This window comes from Cherax quadricarinatus, chromosome 4 (assembly GCF_038502225.1).
Source record: "Cherax quadricarinatus isolate ZL_2023a chromosome 4, ASM3850222v1, whole genome shotgun sequence".
NCBI classification, from domain to species: domain Eukaryota; kingdom Metazoa; phylum Arthropoda; class Malacostraca; order Decapoda; family Parastacidae; genus Cherax; species Cherax quadricarinatus.
In genome coordinates, this window is record NC_091295.1 from 4,684,887 (window position 1) to 4,704,740 (window position 19,854).

General features: G+C 44.8%; 1 protein-coding gene across 4 annotated transcripts in view; it reads left to right on the top strand.

Annotated features, from left to right (window-relative positions):
• LOC128684230 (zinc finger CCCH domain-containing protein 11A) overlaps window positions 1-19,854 on the top strand; it is a 159,079-nt gene that overhangs the window by 78,241 nt on the left and 60,984 nt on the right. For all 4 annotated transcript variants that reach the window (XM_070094054.1, XM_070094062.1, XM_070094068.1 and 1 more), the window contains one exon: window positions 1,601-1,730. In XM_070094054.1, coding sequence (XP_069950155.1) covers window positions 1,601-1,730 — 130 coding nt within the window. The remainder of the gene's footprint in view (window positions 1-1,600; window positions 1,731-19,854) is intronic.

The window sequence follows — 19,854 nt, forward strand, 5'->3', positions numbered from 1 at the left end:
TGGTAGTGAGGTTGTCAGTGGAGCATGGTGTGGCTCAGCTGGTGGTAGTGAGGTTGTCAGTGGAGCCTGGAGTGTCTCAGCTGGTCGTAGCGAGGTTGTCAGTGGAGCCTGGAATGTCTCAGCTGGTGGTAGTGTTGGTGTGTGTCACCTGGTGGTAGTGAGGTTCTCAGTGGAGCCTGGAATGTCTCAGCTAGTGGTAGTGAGGTCAGTGGAGCCCAGAGTGTCTCATGTGGTGGAAGTGAGGTTGCCAGTGGGGCCTGGAGTGTCTCAGCTGGTGGTAGTGAAGTTGTCAGTGGACCTCGAAGTGTCTCAGCTGGTGGTAGTGAGGTTGTCAGTGGAGCCCGGAGTGTCCCAGCTGGTGGTAGTGAGGTTGTCATTGGAGCCCGGAGTGTCTCAGCTGGTGGCAGTGAGGTTGTCAATGGAGCCTTGAGTGTCTCAGCTGGCGGTAGTGAAGTTGTCAGTGGTCCTCGGAGGGTCCCAGCTGGTGGTAGTGAGGTTGTCCATTGAGCCCATAGTGTCTCAGCTGGTGGTAGTGAGGTTGTCAGTGGAGCGTGGAGTGTCTCAGCTGGTGGTAGTGAGGTTGTCAGTGGAGCTTGGTGTGTCTCAGCTGGTGGTAGTGAGGTTGTCATTGGAGCCCAAAGTGTCTCAGCTGGTGGTAGGGAGGTTGTCAGAGGAGCCCAGAGTGTCTCAGCTGGTGGTAGTGAGGTTGTCAGTGGAGTTTGGAGTGTCTCAGCTGGTGGTAGTGAGGTTGTCAGTGGAGCTTGGAGTGTCTCAGCTGGTGGTAGTGAGGTTGTCAGTGGAGCGCAGAGTGTCTCAGCTGGTGGTAGTGAGGTTGTCAGTGGAGTGCGGAGTGTCTCAGCTGGTGGTAGTGAGGTTGTCAGTGGAGCCTGGAGTGTCTCAGCTGGTGGTAGTGAGGTTGTCATTGGAGCCCAAAGTGTCTCAGCTGGTGGTAGGGAGGTTGTCAGAGGAGCCCAGAGTGTCTCAGCTGGTGGTAGTGAGGTTGTCAGTGGAGCTTGGAGTGTCTCAGCTGGTGGTAGTGAGGTTGTCAGTGGAGCTTGGAGTGTCTCAGCTGGTGGTAGTGAGGTTGTCAGTGGAGCACGGAGTGTCTCAGCTGGTGGTAGTGAGGTTGTCAGTGGAGCACGGAGTGTCTCAGCTGGTGGTAGTGAGGTTGTCAGTGGAGCCTGGAGTGTCTCAGCTGGTGGTAGTGAGGTTGTCATTGGAGCCCAAAGTGTCTCAGCTGGTGGTAGGGAGGTTGTCAGAGGAGCCCAGAGTGTCTCAGCTGGTGGTAGTGAGGTTGTCAGTGGAGCCTGGAGTGTCTCAGCATATAACACACACATCAGTATTTTGCACATTATCGGATTCTTAAGTGCCTTGATGTGCATAATATGAAGATTTTTGCACTTCTGATTTTGGGTTACACTTTTTCATTTGCACTGCAACAAAATTGTGCTTTGCGAGTCCATGTTGTAAGAGAGTTTACTGCCATTATTTCTCATTCTCTAGGTGCAGTGTGAACTTCTGGTTCTACTGTATCATCCTCAACACATTGGTAATAACTTTATCATCTATCTCTACAGGTATAATTATTTTTTTTTTTCAGAAACAGCGCGACAGGATAGCTTGTTGGTTTGAAAGTCAGCCGGGAGGATGTAAGAAGCCTCACTGTCCCTTCCAGCACCAGAATATCTTGGACCATCCCAGAGAAGAAGATATCAAGAAGAAACCTGACTGTAAGTTGTTAGTACACTCAGTATACACTGGTAACTTGACTGTATGTTATTATTACACTCAGTATATACTGGCAACCGGACTGCATATTGTTAGTACACTCAGTATGTACTGGTAACTTGACTGTAATGCTGTTAGTACACTCAGCATATACTGGTAACCTGACTGTATGTTGTTAGTACACTTTGTATATACAGTGGAACCTCTGCTTGCAAGCGCATCCACGTGCAAGTTTTTCCAAATGTGAGCAGTCGATGGGTCGATTTCTTGCTTCCATACGCGAGCAAAATTTCCATAAGCGAGCAGACCTCAAGGCAGGTTCCTTGATGCTGGTGAGGCTCTTGCTTTTGAGCTAGGGAACTGTATCTCATTTGTTTGTTGGACTATCTTATTAAAACTTGGGCAGTGTATGATGGAAAGATGGTTCTTAATGTACACCAAAAATGGCAGAAATCTAAGCATAAATAACGGAGCTCACTTCTCAGCAATTAGCCACCCCTTAGCAGTATTTTTGTATGGTTTTTATGGTTGTATTCTCGTTTTTTTGGTCTCATTTGATAGAATGGAAGATATACAGTGGACCCCCACTTAACGATCACCTCCCAATGCGACCAATTATGTAAGTGTATTTATGTAAGTGTGTTTGTACATGTATGTTTGGGGGTCTGAAATGGACTAATCTACTTCATAATATTCCTTATGGGAACAAATTCGGTCAGTACTGGCACCTGAACATACTTCTGGAATGAAAAAATATCGTTAACCGGGGGTCCACTGTATTACAGGAATAGATATCATTTGGATTGCTTTCACGACGAAAAGTACCTTGAAATTGAGCTCAATGTAGGAGAAATGTACGAGTGTTTTGGCTATGTTCGAGAGTAAAAAAATGACGTCACTGTCCATTCCAGTATGCAGTCGTGAATGGGTTGACATTATACAATTATTGCAATAAGGCATAACAGTAAATCTTATATTTTGTGTGTGGATAAAAATTACAAATTATTTATATTGTAATAATAATAATAATAATAATAATAATAATAATACAGTGGACCCCTGGTTCGAGATGCCATCGGTATCCAATAAATCCGGTATTCGATGCATTGTATCGCAAAAATTTTGCCTCGGTTCCCATTACAAAACCCGGTATACGCGATTTGTCCGAGACGTGTCCACGTGTGGCCTGAACTGCCCCGTGTGTGCCAGTGTTTACAAGCCAGCCAGTGTGCTCGCATCTAAGGATACATTCGGTACATTCCATATTATCACACTGTTTTTGGTGCTTGTTTCTGCAAAATAAGTCACCATGGGCCCCAAGAAAGCTTCTAGTACCAACCCTTCAAGACTAAGGGTGCTAATGACTATTGAAATGAAGAAAGAGATAATTGCAAAGTACGAAAGTGGAGTGCGTGTGTCGGAGCTGGCCAAGTTGTATACAAAACCCCAATCAACCATTTCTACTATAGTGACCATGAAAATGGCAATCAAGGAAGCTGTTGTTGCAAAAGGTACAACTGTGATTACGAAACAGCGACCGCAAGTGTTAGAAAATGTTGAGAGACTGTTATTGGTGTGGATAAATGAAAAACAGATAGCAGGAGATAGCATCTCTCAAGCAAACATTTGTGAAAAGGCTAGGCAGCTGCATGACGATTTGGTAAAGAAATTGCCTGCAACTAGTGGTGATGTGAGTGAATTTAAGGCCAGCAAAGGTTGGTTTGAAAGATTAAAGAATCATAGTGGCATACATAGTGTGATTAGGCATGGTGAGGCTGCCAGTTCGGACCAAAAAGCAGCTGAAAAATATGTGAAGGAATTCAAGGATTACATAGACAGTGAAGACTTGAAACCTGAACAAGTGTTTAATTACGACGAAACAGGCCTGTTTTGGAAGAAATTGCCAAGCAGGACCTACATTACTCAGGAGGAAAAGGCAATCCCAGGACATAAGCCGATGAAAGACAGGCTTACTCTTCTGATGTGTGCCAATGCTAGTGGTGATTGCAAAGTGAAGCCTTTATTGATGTATCACTCAGAAACTCCCAGAGCGTTCAGGCAAAAGAATATCCTCAAGGCTAATTTGTGTGCTGTGGAGGGCAAACACTAAGGCATGGGTCACTAGTGACTTTTTCTATGACTGGTTAAACCATGCATTTGCCCCCAATGTGAAAAATTACCTAATTGAAAAGAAATTAGACATTAAGTGCCTCCTGGTATTAGACAATGCCCTTGGCCATCCTACAGACTTGGCAGAGCAACTTTCTGGGGACATGAGCTTCATTAAGGTCAAGTTTTTGCCTCCTAATACCACTCCTCTCCTGCAGCTCATGGACCAGCAGGTCATTTCCAACTTCAAGAAACTGTACACAAAAGCTGTTTGAAAGGTGCTTTGAAGTGACCACACACTCTATTGACTCTAAAGGAGTTTTGGAAGGATCACTTTAATATCCTCAATTGTGTAAATCATATAGGTAAGGCTTGGGAGGGAGTGACTAAGAGGACCTTGAACTCTGCTTGGAAAAAACTGTGGCCAGAATGTGTAGACAAAAGGGATTTTGAAGGGTTCGAGGCTAACCCTGGAAATCCTATGCCAGTTGAGGAATTCATTGTGGCATTGGGGAAGTCCTTGGGGTTGGAGGTTAGTGGAGAGGATGTGGAAGAGTTGGTGGAGGAGGACAATGACGAACTAACCACTGATGAGCTGCTAGATCATCTTCAACAGCTAGTGGCCAGACCTGAGGAAACTGCTTCGGAGGAGGAGATGGAGAAAGTGAAGAAGTTGCCTACTTCAAATATTAGGGAAATGCGTGCAAAGTGGCTTGAAGTGCAAAGCTTTTTTTGATGAAAATCACCCTCACACAGCTACTGCAAGCCGTGTTGGCAACCTGTACAATGACACTGTTGTGAACCACTTTAGGAAAGTCATACAGGAACGAGAGGTACAGGCCTCTATGGACAGATATGTTGTGCGACAGAAGTCCAGTGACTCTCAAGCTGGTCCTAGTGACATTAAAAGAAGAAGGGAAGTAACCCCAGAAAAGGACTTGCTACCTCAAGTCCTAATGGAAGGGGATTCCCCTTCTAAACAATAGGTTCGACACTCTCCCCTCCTCCCATCCCATCAATCATCACCAGATCTTCATTAAAGGTAAGTGTCATGTATGTATTCTATTGTTAGTAGAGTACATACTACAAACTGTGCATGTCTTCTTCAGTTTGTGTGCATTAAACTTAATATTTCATGTGGTAAAAGTTTTTTTTTTTCATACTTTTGGGTGTCTTGCACGGATTAATTTCCATTATTTCTTATGGGAAAAATTGATTCGCTTTCCGATAATTTTGGTTTACGATGAGCTCTCAGGAACGGATTAATATCGCAAACCGGGGGTCCACTGTATTAATAATATGTATAATAATAGTATAATATAATACAATAATAATTTTTTTTTTTTATTATCACACTGGCCGATTCCCACCAAGGCAGGGTGGCCCGAAAAAGAAAAACTTTCACCATCATTCACTCCATCACTGTCTTGCCAGAAGGGTGCTTTACACTACAGTTTTTAAACTGCAACAATAATAATAATAATAATAATAATAATAATAATAATAATAATAATAATAATACATATATAATAATAATATACTTCATAATAGTAATTATAATAATAGCTTCAAAAGGCCGTCACTAGATGGCAGTGTTTACTATAACAAAGAGGGAGCGGTTGTGGCCGCCTCCACCTGTTACATATTGACATATTTTGTTCATTCTAGAGTATATATCAGGTTTCTATGTTATTTATATTGTTTATTATTTCATATTAGATGAACTGTGATAGATAAATAAGCCGTAGAGTTGATGATAGCGAAATATTCAAGGAGTATTTTGTCCTGTCTCCAGACAAACACTCGTCGGCCTCCGCTGCCGCTGCCGCCGCCGCCGCCACATATATAATGACATATTTTATTCATTCTAAAGTATATATCAGGTTTCTATGATATTTATATTGTTTATTATGTTATATTAGATGAAGTGAGATAGATAAGCCATAGAGTTGATATTAGCGACATTATTGAAATACAGAATTCCACTGGAATGGATTAATTGCATTCCAGTTAATTTAAATAAGGAAAATTGACTCTGCAAATGAGCAAATCCAATTGCGAGCAAGGTCATGGAATGGATTTAACTCGCAAGTAGAGGTTCCACTGTACTGGTAACTTGATTGTATGTTGTTAGTACACTCGGTATATACTGGTAACCTGACTGTAAGTTGTTAGTACACTCAGTATATACAGGTAACCTGACTGTATGTTGTTAGTACACTCAGTATATACACTGAGTATAGTACAGTATAGTACACTCGGTATATACTGGTAACTTGACTGTCAGTTGTTAGTACACTCAGTATATACTGGTAACTTGACTATCAATTGTTAATACACTCAGTATATACACTGATAACTTGACTGTAAGTTGTTAGTACACTCAGTATATACTGGTAACCTGACTGTATGTTGTTAGTACACTCAGTATATACTGGTAACCTGACTGTATGTTGTTAGTACACTCAGTATATACTGGTAACTTGACTGTCAATTGTTAGTACTCTCAGGATATACACTGGTAACGTGACTGTAAGTTGTTAGTACACTCAGTATATTCACTGGTAACCTGACTGTAAGTTGTTAGTACACTCAGTATATATCCTGGTAACCTGACTGTAAGTTGTTAGTACACTCGGTATGTTCACTGGTAACCTGACTGTAAGTTGTTAGTACACTCTGTGTATACTTGTAACTTGACTATCAGTTGTTAGTACACTGTGTACAGCCACTCTTCATTTAGCGATGTACTCGTCTACTGACGACTCGGACTTACGATGGGCTCTCTGACCAGTATTTTTTTTTTTTATTTTTTATTATCACACTGGCCGATTCCCACCAAGGCAGGGTGGCCCGAAAAAGAAAAACTTTCACCATCATTCACTCCATCACTGTCTTGCCAGAAGGGTGCTTTACACTACAGTTTTTAAACTGCAACATTAACACCCCTCCTTCAGAGTGCAGGCACTGTACTTCCCATCTCCAGGACTCAAGTCTGGCCTGCCGGTTTCCCCGAACCCCTTCATAAATGTTACTTTGCTCACACTCCAACAGCACATCAAGTATTAAAAACCATTTGTCTTCATTCACTCCTATCAAACACGCTCACGCATGCCTGCTGGAAGTCCAAGCCCCTCGCACACAAAACCTCCTTTACCCCCTCCCTCCAACCTTTTCTAGGCCGACCCCTACCCCGCCTTCCTTCCACTACAGACTGATACACTCTTGAAGTCATTCTGTTTCGCTCCATTCTCTCTACATGTCCGAACCACCTCAACAACCCTTCCTCAGCCCTCTGGACAACAGTTTTGGTAATCCCGCACCTCCTCCTAACTTCCAAACTACGAATTCTCTGCATTATATTCACACCACACATTGCCTTCAGACATGATATCTCCACTGCCTCCAGCCTTCTCCCCGCTGCAACATTCATCACCCATGCTTCACACCCATATAAGAGCGTTGGTAAAACTATACTCTCATACATTCCCCTCTTTGCCTCCAAGGACAAAGTTCTTTGTCTCCACAGACTCCTAAGTGCACCACTCACCCTTTTCCCCAGTATGCATACCTAAATAATGAATATTAAAGCAGATTTTCTCAATTCTGTTTATTACAGCATACAGTACGCTGCTGTATAGACATTAAAAAATATGGTTTAGAAAGACATGTAAGCAAACACTTTGACATATTTATTAGAAAACATTTCGGTCCTGGGACTTTGATCACTTGATCACCAAAAGTGATCACCTTGATCACCAAAATTGATCAAGGTCCCAGGACTGAAACATTTTCTAATAAATGTGTCAGAGTGTTTGGTTACGTGTCTTTCTAAACCAACTTGTCGGTATTTATTACCAAATTTTATACCGTTAAAAAATATACCACAAATGTTATCAGTGATGCAAAGGCGACATTAAAACAATATCAGAGATAGTTGACACAAACCCACTATCATTAAAGTTTGCTCCTCACTTAGTGACGAATTCATTTACCGACGTGGTCTTAGGAACGGAACTCCGTGGTTAAGTGAAGAGAGGCTGTACTTAAATCCATCGTTAAAAAAACATCTACATATATGAAAAACAATTCAGACAGGGCCTAATAACAAAAAACTAACTAAACGATACACCTCAGTACTTAATAATCTTATATGGAGGTCCAAACAAATGTATTATGTAAACAGATTTAATCCTTTCACTGTCCAGACCCCCAGTTTGAAACTTGTTCTTAATGTCCAAAAATTCCCATGCCCTTCCTTACCCCCCCCCCCCCCCACCACACCCCAAATTTTATTTTTACACGTGAAATGATGGAGAATCTTTTTCTGAAGGTAATAACACCAAAAGTATGAAATTTGATGAAAAACTTATAGAATTACTCTGGCATAAAGTTAGGAGTCTCTGCAATTTATGCATGGGATATTTTGCCCACTTTGAGTCTTGTTCTAGGTCAAATTCATTTTTCCAATCAACCAAATTCTTACTTGTTTTGCTAGTATGCCTTCCATTCTGTCAGTTGAATATATAAAGCTACAAAATTCAATTACAGGTCCTCCATCACAAATCCGGCATCATTGGGACCTGTAGTGTGCTGGATTACTGAGTTTGCCGAATTACAGAGTGGTTAGGTTAGAATACACTTAACCCTTTGAGGGTCGACAGGCCCTCTCCGAAACTCGTTCTCAGGGTCGGCCAAATTTTAAAAAAAAAAAAATTATTTTCTCTTATGAAAAGATAGAGAATCTTTTCCCGATCATAAAGACACCAAAAGTTTGAAATTTGATAGAAAACTTACGGAATTATGCTCTCGCAAAGTTAGCGGTCTCGGCGATGTTTACGCATCGGCGATTTTGCCCACTTTGAGCCCCATTTTCGGACAATTTCACTGTACTAGTCGACTAAAAACATGAATATTTCGCTAGAACTCCATTTTTTCTATCGAATGGGTGCAAGAAACCACCCATTTATGAAATTTAACTATCCAGTACAGTGGTCAGAATTTAGCAATTTTGCCAATTTCACACAAATTTCAAAAGATGCCAATTTCCAAATAGGGTCCAGAATAAACAAGAAAGACATTCCTGGCACTAAAATGACATTTCCTCTAGTCATTAGTCACGTCTCAAGGCCCCTCTTATATTCTTTTGCTTTCCACTTTGAATTTTTATTCTCACAAAAAATATAAGATTTACTGTTATGCAGACTACTGCATTAGTGTAAAAAATGGTATAAATATTATTGGTGCACTTGTGAAAGAATATTAGACTCACCAGTTGACGTGTATTGCACGCTTGGCACGATTTGTTTACTTTTGAAGTTTGGTAAAAATCGAACATTTCTGCTACTTTGAGCTCAATTTCAAGGCACCTTTCATTGTAAAACCAGTCAAAATCATCTCAATTTCTGTAATATGTCTTCCATTCTATAAAATGAGACCAAGAAAACTAGAATACAACAATAAATACCATACGAAAATACACTGCAAAGTCGCTGATTTATTCCAAAAAAATGGTCAAAGTTTTTTTTTTCTCATTATGCACTGTGTGCTGTAGGATTTTTTTTAGACTGTGCACACTGACCACATAGACCCATTCTTTCATATGAAGGCCTACCAGCTTTCTCCCACTAGATTTGAGACCGCTAGAATTTATGAGTACTAGTACGTCAAAAACCCCTACGCGTAAGACGTACTAGTACGACCAAAACCCTCAAAGGGTTAATAAAATAAACCAACTTGACTTACACAGTTCATTGAACATCGGCAAAAATCGAACATTTCCACTATTTTGAGCTCAATTTCAAGGTACTTTTCATTATGAAAGCAATCAAAATCATGTCTATTTCTGTAATATATCTTAAGTTTGGGGTGCCAGGTGTAAATGATAATGGGAGCCCTTTGATTGAACTTTGTATAGAAAGGGGTTTAGTTATAGGTAATACATATTTTAAGAAAAAGAGGATAAATAAGTATACACGATATGATGTAGGGCGAAATGACAGTAGTTTGTTGGATTATGTATTGGTAGATAAAAGACTGTTGAGTAGACTTCAGGATGTACATGTTTATAGAGGGGCCACAGATATATCAGATCACTTTCTAGTTGTAGCTACACTGAGAGTAAAAGGTAGATGGGATACAAGGAGAATAGAAGCATCAGGGAAGAGAGAGGTGAAGGTTTATAAACTAAAAGAGAAGGCAGTTAGGGTAAGATATAAACAGCTATTGGAGGATAGATGGGCTAATGAGAGCATAGGCAATGGGGTCGAAGAGGTATGGGGTAGGTTTAAAAATGTAGTGTTAGAGTGTTCAGCAGAAGTTTGTGGTTACAGGAAAGTGGGTGCAGGAGGGAAGAGGAGTGATTGGTGGAATGAAGATGTAAAGAGAGTAGTAAGGGAGAAAAAGTTAGCATATGAGAAGTTTTTACAAAGTAGAAGTGATGCAAGGAGGGAAGAGTATATGGAGAAAAAGAGAGAGGTTAAGAGAGTGGTGAAGCAATGTAAAAAGAGAGCAAATGAGAGAGTGGGTGAGATGTTATCAACAAATTTTGTTGAAAATAAGAAAAAGTTTTGGAGTGAGATTAACAAGTTAAGAAAGCCTAGAGAACAAATGGATTTGTCAGTTAAAAATAGGAGAGGAGAGTTATTAAATGGAGAGTTAGAGGTATTGGGAAGATGGAGGGAATATTTTGAGGAATTGTTAAATGTTGATGAAGATAGGGAAGCTGTGATTTCGTGTATAGGGCAAGGAGGAATAACATCTTGTAGGAGTGAGGAAGAGCCAGTTGTGAGTGTGGGGGAAGTTCGTGAGGCAGTAGGTAAAATGAAAGGGGGTAAGGCAGCCGGGATTGATGGGATAAAGATAGAAATGTTAAAAGCAGGTGGGGATATAGTTTTGGAGTGGTTGGTGCAATTATTTAATAAATGTATGGAAGAGGGTAAGGTACCTAGGGATTGGCAGAGAGCATGCATAGTTCCTTTGTATAAAGGCAAAGGGGATAAAAGAGAGTGCAAAAATTATAGGGGGATAAGTCTGTTGAGTGTACCTGGTAAAGTGTATGGTAGAGTTATAATTGAAAGAATTAAGAGTAAGACGGAGAATAGGATAGCAGATGAACAAGGAGGCTTTAGGAAAGGTAGGGGGTGTGTGGACCAGGTGTTTACAGTGAAACATATAAGTGAACAGTATTTAGATAAGGCTAAAGAGGTCTTTGTGGCATTTATGGATTTGGAAAAGGCGTATGACAGGGTGGATAGGGGGGCAATGTGGCAGATGTTGCAAGTGTATGGTGTAGGAGGTAGGTTACTGAAAGCAGTGAAGAGTTTTTACGAGGATAGTGAGGCTCAAGTTAGAGTATGTAGGAAAGAGGGAAATTTTTTCCCAGTAAAAGTAGGCCTTAGACAAGGATGTGTGATGTCACCGTGGTTGTTTAATATATTTATAGATGGGGTTGTAAGAGAAGTAAATGCGAGGGTCTTGGCAAGAGGCGTGGAGTTAAAAGATAAAGAATCACACACAAAGTGGGAGTTGTCACAGCTGCTCTTTGCTGATGACACTGTGCTCTTGGGAGATTCTGAAGAGAAGCTGCAGAGATTGGTGGATGAATTTGGTAGGGTGTGCAAAAGAAGAAAATTAAAGGTGAATACAGGAAAGAGTAAGGTTATGAGGATAACAAAAAGATTAGGTGATGAAAGATTGAATATCAGATTGGAGGGAGAGAGTATGGAGGAGGTGAACATATTCAGATATTTGGGAGTGGACGTGTCAGCGGATGGGTCTATGAAAGATGAGGTGAATCATAGAATTGATGAGGGAAAAAGAGTGAGTGGTGCACTTAGGAGTCTGTGGAGACAAAGAACTTTGTCCTTGGAGGCAAAGAGGGGAATGTATGAGAGTATAGTTTTACCAACGCTCTTATATGGGTGTGAAGCGTGGGTGATGAATGTTGCAGCGAGGAGAAGGCTGGAGGCAGTGGAGATGTCATGTCTGAGGGCAATGTGTGGTGTGAATATAATGCAGAGAATTCGTAGTTTGGAAGTTAGGAGGAGGTGCGGGATTACCAAAACTGTTGTCCAGAGGGCTGAGGAAGGGTTGTTGAGGTGGTTCGGACATGTAGAGAGAATGGAGCGAAACAGAATGACTTCAAGAGTGTATCAGTCTGTAGTGGAAGGAAGGCGGGGTAGGGGTCGGCCTAGGAAGGGTTGGAGGGAGGGGGTAAAGGAGGTTTTGTGTGCGAGGGGCTTGGACTTTCAGGAGGCATGCATGAGCGTGTTTGATAGGAGTGAATGGAGACAAATGGTTTTTAATACTTGACGTGCTGTTGGAGTGTGAGCAAAGTAACATTTATGAAGGGATTCAGGGAAACCGGCAGGCCGGACTTGAGTCCTGGAGATGGGAAGTACAGTGCCTGCACTCTGAAGGAGGGGTGTTAATGTTGCAGTTTAAAAACTGTAGTGTAAAGCACCCTTCTGGCAAGACAGTGATGGAGCGAATGATGGTGAAAGTTTTTCTTTTTCGGGCCACCCTGCCTTGGTGGGAATCGGCCAGTGTGATAATAAAAAAAAAAAAAAAAAAAAAAAAATCTTCCATTCTATCAAATGAGTCCAAAAAATGAGAATACAACCATAAAAACCATACGAAAATATACTGCAAAGAGGCGGCTAATGGCTGAGAAGTGAACTCCCTTATTTATCGCCCGTCTTTTTTATTTTTGTTGTATGTTAAGAAGCATCTTTCCATCATACATTGCCCAAGTTTCAATGAGATAGCCCAACAAACAACCGAGAAAAAAAAATATTTACCAAAATTCATATATGGCAAGCCCAAGCCAGGTACTGGAAATAAGTCACTTTGTCTGACTTTTCTGGGTTATCCTAGATTCTCTATACATACACTGCTATGTATGATAATCTATGTAACTGTATTTGTGTATACCTGAATAAACTTATTTACTTCTAGTCTGTCAACTGAGTACAAGAAACTGCCCATTCACTTATTTCAACTACCCAATAAAGTAGTCAAATTGGCAATTTGGCCGATTTCACACAAATTTCAACAGATGCCAATTTCAAAATAGGGTCCAGAATAAAAAATGCAGACATTCCTGGCACTAAAATAACATTTTCTCTGTTCATTAGTCACGGCTACAGGTCCCTCTTATATTACTCTTGCTTACCATTTGGAATTTTTATTCACAAAAAAAAAATAGAAGATTTACTGTTATGCAGACTACTGCATTATTGTAATAATTGTATAAATAATGTCAATCCATTCTTGACTCCATACTGGAAGTATGTTCAGGTGCCAGTATTGACCGAATTTGTTCCAATAAGGAATATTGTGAAGTAGATTAGTCCATTTCAGACCCCCAAACATACACATACAAACACACTTACATAAATACACTTACATAATTGGTCGCATTGGGAGGTGATTGTTAAGCGGGGGTCCACTTTATAACCATAACAACCATACAAAAATATACCGCTAAGCGGCTGCTAATGGCTGAGAAGTGAACTCCGCTAGTTATGGTCTGATTTCTTTCATTTTTGGTGTACGTGAAGAAGTATCTTTCCATCATACATTGCCCAAGTTTGAATAAGATAACCCAACAAACAACTGGGAAAATAATAATAATAATAATAATAATAATAATAATATCTTTATTTACTACACGTACATGTACAAGGTATACAGACCTAGCTGACATCAGTGACATACTACTATATAGAAAGCCGCTCGTTATGCAGAGTATTTCAAGAAAATTAGGTCAGTGTCCCAGGATAACACTCACACTAGTCGGCTAACACCCAGGTACCCATTTACTGATGGGTGAACATAGACAACAGGTGTAAAGAAACACGCCTAATGTTTCTTCCCTGGCTGGGAATCGAATATTTACCAAAAATCATATATGGCTAACCCAAGCCAGGTACTAAAAATAAGCCACGTTGACTTTTTTGGGGTTATCCTAGGTTCTCTACACATATGCTGCTATGTGTGATAATCTATAGAGAGAAAATAACTTTTTTGTTTCATGTTTATGGTGCAGTACGAGCGTATATCACAGTTAGTCCTGTGCTACACTCCATTTTCTCTAATATAAGTCACCAAGACAGGGATAGGAAAATGGCATTTGTTTACCATATCCTCTTCATAACTCTGTCGAACTGCTCGGTGTTATGCCAAATATTATTCATTCTGGAGTGCACCTACCATCCGACTTACGACCTGCTCAACTTACAACCACTCGACTTACGACCGTGTTTTTTATGCCAAATTTCTGGGAAATAAACAACTATTTGTGTTGTACACAGTGTTTATCCTAAACCTTATGGTATAAAATACAGTACTAACAACATAAAAAGTAAAGTAAAACATGAAATACCAAAATAAAACAATAAAATAAAGTCATTACAAAAATGTTTTGTTGATACTCAGTAGTAAAGTTCAACTTACGACCATTTCGACTTACGACCGGTTTCGCGGAACCGAACTCGGTTGTAAGTCGGATGGTAGGTGTATTTAACATGTTTTATGTTATTTATATTGTTTCTTACGTCATATTAGATCAATTGTGATAGGCAAATAAGCTGTAGTGTTGATATTAGCGTAATAATAAAGCATATTCTCCTGCTTCATGAGACTGAGCTCATGGCAACCGACAGTGGCTTCAAAGCCACCTTATCTTTAATGGATAATGTACTGTGTAGGCGCTTTACATAATGAGAAGCATTTCTTTTATTCATTGGAACCATGGCTAGGGCTAAAAGTAAGCAGGTTAAAACAATAAATGGAGAAAAAGAAATTGGAATGACTTATGCAGCAAGTAGCGCCACCAAACAGTACCAGCAGGTTGGTGTGGCGACCCTGGAAATTTGAAATTATGCTAGCCAAAATTAGTGCCGAATAACTGAAGGAGCCGAATAACTGATTGCCGGATTTGTGATGGCGGACCTGTATTTCAACTACCCTATAGAGTGATCAGAATTTGATAATTTGGCCAATTTCACACAAAATAAAAAAAATTCAATTTAAAAATAGGCCATAAACACTGTAGACATTCTTGGCACTAAAACATTTCATTAGTCACCCCCCCAGCCTCTCCTGTCTTACTCACCCCACCAGCCTCCCCTGTCTTAGTCACCCCCCCAGCCTCTCCTGTCTTAGTCACCCCCCCAGCCTCCCCTGTCTTACTCACCCCACCAGCCTCCCCTGTCTTAGTCACCCCCAGCCTCCACTGTCTTAGTCACCCCCCAGCCTCCCCTGTCTTAGTCACCCCCCAGTCTCCCCTGTCTTAGTCACCCCCCAGCCTCCCCTGTCTTAGTCACCCCCCAGCCTCCCCTGTCTTAGTCACCCTCCCAGCCTCCCCTATCTTAGTCACCCCCCCAGCCTCCCCTGTCTTAATCACACCCCAGCCTCTCCTGTCTTAGTCACCCCCCAGCCTCTTCTGTCTTAGTCACACCCCCAGCCTCTTCTGTCTTAGTAACCCCCCCAGCCTCCCCTGTCTTAGTCACCCCCCAGCCTCTCCTGTCTTAGTCACCCCCCAGCCTCTCCTGTCTTAGTCACCCCCCCAGCCTCCCCTGTCTTAGTCACACCCCCAGCCTCTCCTGTCTTAGTCACCCCCCAGCCTCTCCTGTCTTAGTCACACCCCCAGCCTCTTCTGTCTTAGTAACCCCCCCAGCCTCCCCTGTCTTAGTCACCCCCCAGCCTCTCCTGTCTTAGTCACACCCCCAGCCTCTCCTGTCTTAGTCACCCCCCAGCCTCTCCTGTCTTAGTCACCCCCAGCCTCCCCTGTCTTAGTAACCCCCCAGCCTCCCCTGTCTTAGTCACCCCCCCAGCCTCCCCTGTCTTAGTCACCCCTCCCAGCCTCTCCTGTCTTAGTCACCCCCCCAGCCTTCCCTGTCTTAGTCACCCCCCAGCCTCTCCTGTCTTAGTCACCCCCCAGCCTCCCCTGTCTTAGTCACACCCCCAGCATCTCCTGTCTTAGTCACCCCCCCAGCCGCACCTGTCTTAGTCACCCCCAGCCTCCCCTATCTTAGTCACCCCCCAGCCTCTCCTGTCTTAGTCACCCCCCCAGCCTCCCCTGTCTTAGTCACCCCACAGCCTCTCTTGTCTTAGTCACCCCCAGCCTCCCCTGTCTTAGTCACCCCCAGCCTCTCCTGTCTTAGTCACCCCCCAGCCTCCCCTGTCTTAGTCACCCCCAGCCTCCCCTGTCTTAGTCACCCCCCCAGCCTCTCCTGTCTTAGTCACCCCCAGCCTCCCCTGTCTTAGTCACCCCCCAGCCTCCCCTGTCTTAGTCACCCCCCAGCCTCCCCTGTCGTAGTCACCCTCCCAGCCTCTCCTGTCTTTGTCAACCCCCAGCCTCTCCTGTCTTAGTCATCCCCCAGCCTCCCCTGTCTTAGTCACCCTCCCAGCCTCTCCTGCCTTAGTCACCCCCCCCAGCCTCTCCTGTCTTAGTCACCCTCCCCAGCCTCTCCTGTCTTAGTCACTCTCCCCAGCCTCTCCTGTCTTAGTCACCCTCCCAGCCTCTGCTGTCTTAGTCACACCCCCAGCCTCTCCTGTCTTAGTCACCCTCCCAGCCTCTGCTGTCTTAATCACCCCCCCAGCCTCTCCTGTCTTAGTCACCCTCCCCAGCCTCTCCTGTCTTAGTCACCCCCCAGCCTCTCCTGTCTTAGTCACCCCCCAGCCTCTCCTGTCTTAGTCACACCCCAGCCTCTCCTGTCTTAGTCACCCTCCCAGCCTCTGCTGTCTTAGCCACCCCCCAGCCTCTCCTGTCTTAGTCACCCTCCCAGCCTCTGCTGTCTTAGTCACACCCCCAGCCTCTCCTGTCTTAGTCACCCTCCCAGCCTCTGCTGTCTTAGTCACCCCTCAGCCTCTTCTGTCTTAGTCACCCTCCCAGCCTCTGCGGTCTTAGTCACACCCCCAGCCTCTCCTGGCTTAGTCACCCCCCAGCCTCTCCTGTCTTAGTCACCCTCCCAGCCTCTGCTGTCTTAGTCACACCCCCAGCCTCTCCTGTCTTAGTCACCCTCCCTGCCTCCCCTGTCTTAGTCACACCCCTAGCCTCTCCTGTCTTAGTCACCCCCAGCCTCCCCTGTCTTAGTCACCCCCAGCCTCTCCTGCCTTAGTCACCCCCCAGCCTCCCCTGTCTTAGTCACCCCCAGCCTCCCCTGTCTTAGTCACCCCCCAGCCTCTCCTGTCTTAGTCACCCTCCCCAGCCTCTCCTGTCTTAGTCACCCTCCCAGCCTCTGCTGTCTTAGTCACACCCCAAGCCTCTCCTGTCTTAGTCACCCTCCCAGCCTCTGTTGTCTTAGTCACCCCTCAGGCTCTCCTGTCTTAGTCACCCTCCCAGCCTCTGCTGTCTTAGTCACCCTCCCCAGCCTCTCCTGTCTTAGTCACCCCCCAGCCTCTCCTGTCTTAGTCACACCCCCAGCCTCTCCTGTCTTAGTCACCCTCCCAGCCTCTGCTGTCTTAGCCACCCCCCAGCCTCTCCTGTCTTAGTCACCCTCCCAGCCTCTGCTGTCTTAGTCACACCCCCAGCCTCTCCTGTCTTAGTCACCCTCCCAGCCTCTGTTGTCTTAGTCACCCCTCAGGCTCTCCTGTCTTAGTCACCCTCCCAGCCTCTGCTGTCTTAGTCACACCCCCAGCCTCTCCTGTCTTAGTCACCCTCCCCAGCCTCTCCTGTCTTAGTCACCCCCCAGCCTCTCCTGTCTTAGTCACCCCCCAGCCTCTCCTGTCTTAGTCACACCCCCAGCCTCTCCTGTCTTAGTCACCCTCCCAGCCTCTGCTGTCTTAGTCACCCCCCCAGCCTCTCCTGTCTTAGTCACCCCCCAGCCTCTCCTGTCTTAGTCACCCTCCCAGCCTCTGCTGTCTTAGTCACACCCCCAGCCTCTCCTGGCTTAGTCACCCCCCCCCAGCCTCTCCTGTCTTAGTCACCCCCCAGCCTCTCCTGTCTTAGTCACCCTCCCAGCCTCTGCTGTCTTAGTCACACCCCCAGCCTCTCCTGTCTTAGTCACCCTCCCAGCCTCTGCTGTCTTAGTCACACCCCCAGCCTCTCCTGTCTTAGTCACCCCCCCAGCCTCTCCTGTCTTAGTCACCCCCCAGCCTCTCCTGTCTTAGTCACCCTCCCAGCCTCTGCTGTCTTAGTCACACCCCCAGCCTCTCCTGTCTTAGTCACCCTCCCAGCCTCTCCTGTCTTAGTCACACCCCCAGCCTCTCCTGTCTTACTGACCCCCCCAGCCTATCCTGTGTTATTCACAACCCCAGCCTCTCCTGGCTTAGTCACACCCCCAGCCTCTCCTGTCTTAGTTACCCCCCCAGCCTCTCCTGTCTTAGTCAACCCCCCAGCCTATCCTGTCTTATTCACAACTCCAGCCTATCCTTCCTTACTCACCCCCCAGCCTCTCCTGTCTTAGTTACCCCCCCCAGCCTCTCCTGTCTTAGTTACCCCCCCCCAGCCTCTCCTGTCTTAGTCACCCCCCAGCCTCTCTTGTCTTAGGCTGGGGGTGTGACTAAGACAAGAGAGGCTGGGGGGTGTGAGTAAGGCAGGAGAGGCTGGGGGTGTGACTAAGACAGTAGAGGCTGGGGGTGTGACTATGACAGGAGCGGCTGGGGGTGTGACTAAGACAGGAGAGGCTGGGAGGTAACTAAGACAGGAGAGGCTGGGGGGGTGACTAAGGGAGGATAGGCTGGGGGTGTGACTAAGACAGGAGAAGCTGGGGGGGTAACTAAGACAGGAGAGGCTGGGGGTGTGACTAAGACAGGAGAGGCTGGGGGGTGACTAAGGCAGGAGAGGCTATGGTGTGACTAAGATAGGAGAGGCTGGGGGGATGTGACTAAGACAGGAGATGTGACTAAGACAGGAGAGGCTGGGGGGATGACTAAGACAGGAGAGGCTGGGGGGGTGACTAAGGGAGGATAGGCTGGGGGTGTGAATAAGGGAGGATAGGCTGGGGGTGTGACTAAGGGAGGATAGGCTGGGGGTGTGACTATCCTCCCTTAGTCACACCCACAGCCTATCCTCCCTTAGTCACACCCCTGGCCTATCCTCCCTTAGTCACACCCCCAGCCTATCCTCCCTTAGTCACCCCCCAGCCTCTCCTGTCTTAGTCATCATCCCAGCCTCTCCTGTCTTAGTCACACTCCCAGCCTCTCCTGCCATAGTTACACCCCCAGCCTCTCCTGTCTTAGTCACTTCCCCCCAGCCTCTCCTATCTTAGTCACACCCCCAGCCTCTGCTGCCTTAGTCACACCCACAGCCTCTGCTGTCTTAGTCACACCCACAGCCTCTGCTGTCTTAGTCACACCCCCAGCCTCTGCTGCCTTAGTCACACCCACAGCCTTTGCTGCCTTAGTCACACCCACTGCCTCTGCTGCCTTAGTCACACCCACAGCCTCTGCTGTATTAGTCACACCCACAGCCTCTCCTGTCTTAGTCACACCCCCAGCCTCTCCTGTCTTAGTCACCCCCCAGCCTCTCCTGCTTTAGTCACACCCCCAGCCTCTCCTGCCTTAGCCACACCCTCAGCCTCTCCTACCTTAGTCACTCCCCCAGCTTCTCCTGCCTTAGTCACACCCCCAGGTCTCTCCTACCTTAATCACACCCCAGGTCTCTCCTGCCATAGCCCTTTCAGGGTCCAGAGGCCAAATTTCAAAGTATTCACCAGTGCCCAAGAAGTTTCGTAAAATAATTTTGTTATTTTTTCTTATGAAATGGTAGAGAATCTTTTTCTGAAGGTAATAAAACAAAAAGTGCGAAATTTGATGGAAAATTGACGAAATTATGCTCTCACGAATTTTGACGTGTCAGCGATCACTTGACGAAATCCAGGGGTCCACTGTACAGTGGTCCCTCGTTTTTTGTAATTAATCCGTTCCTGGAGCCGTTACTATAAACAAAATTTACGATTTGCGAATCAATTTTCCCCATAAGAAATAATGTAAATACAATTAATCCGTTCCTGACACCCAGAAGTACTAAAACAAAAAAAAATTTTTACATGTAATATACATGTAGTA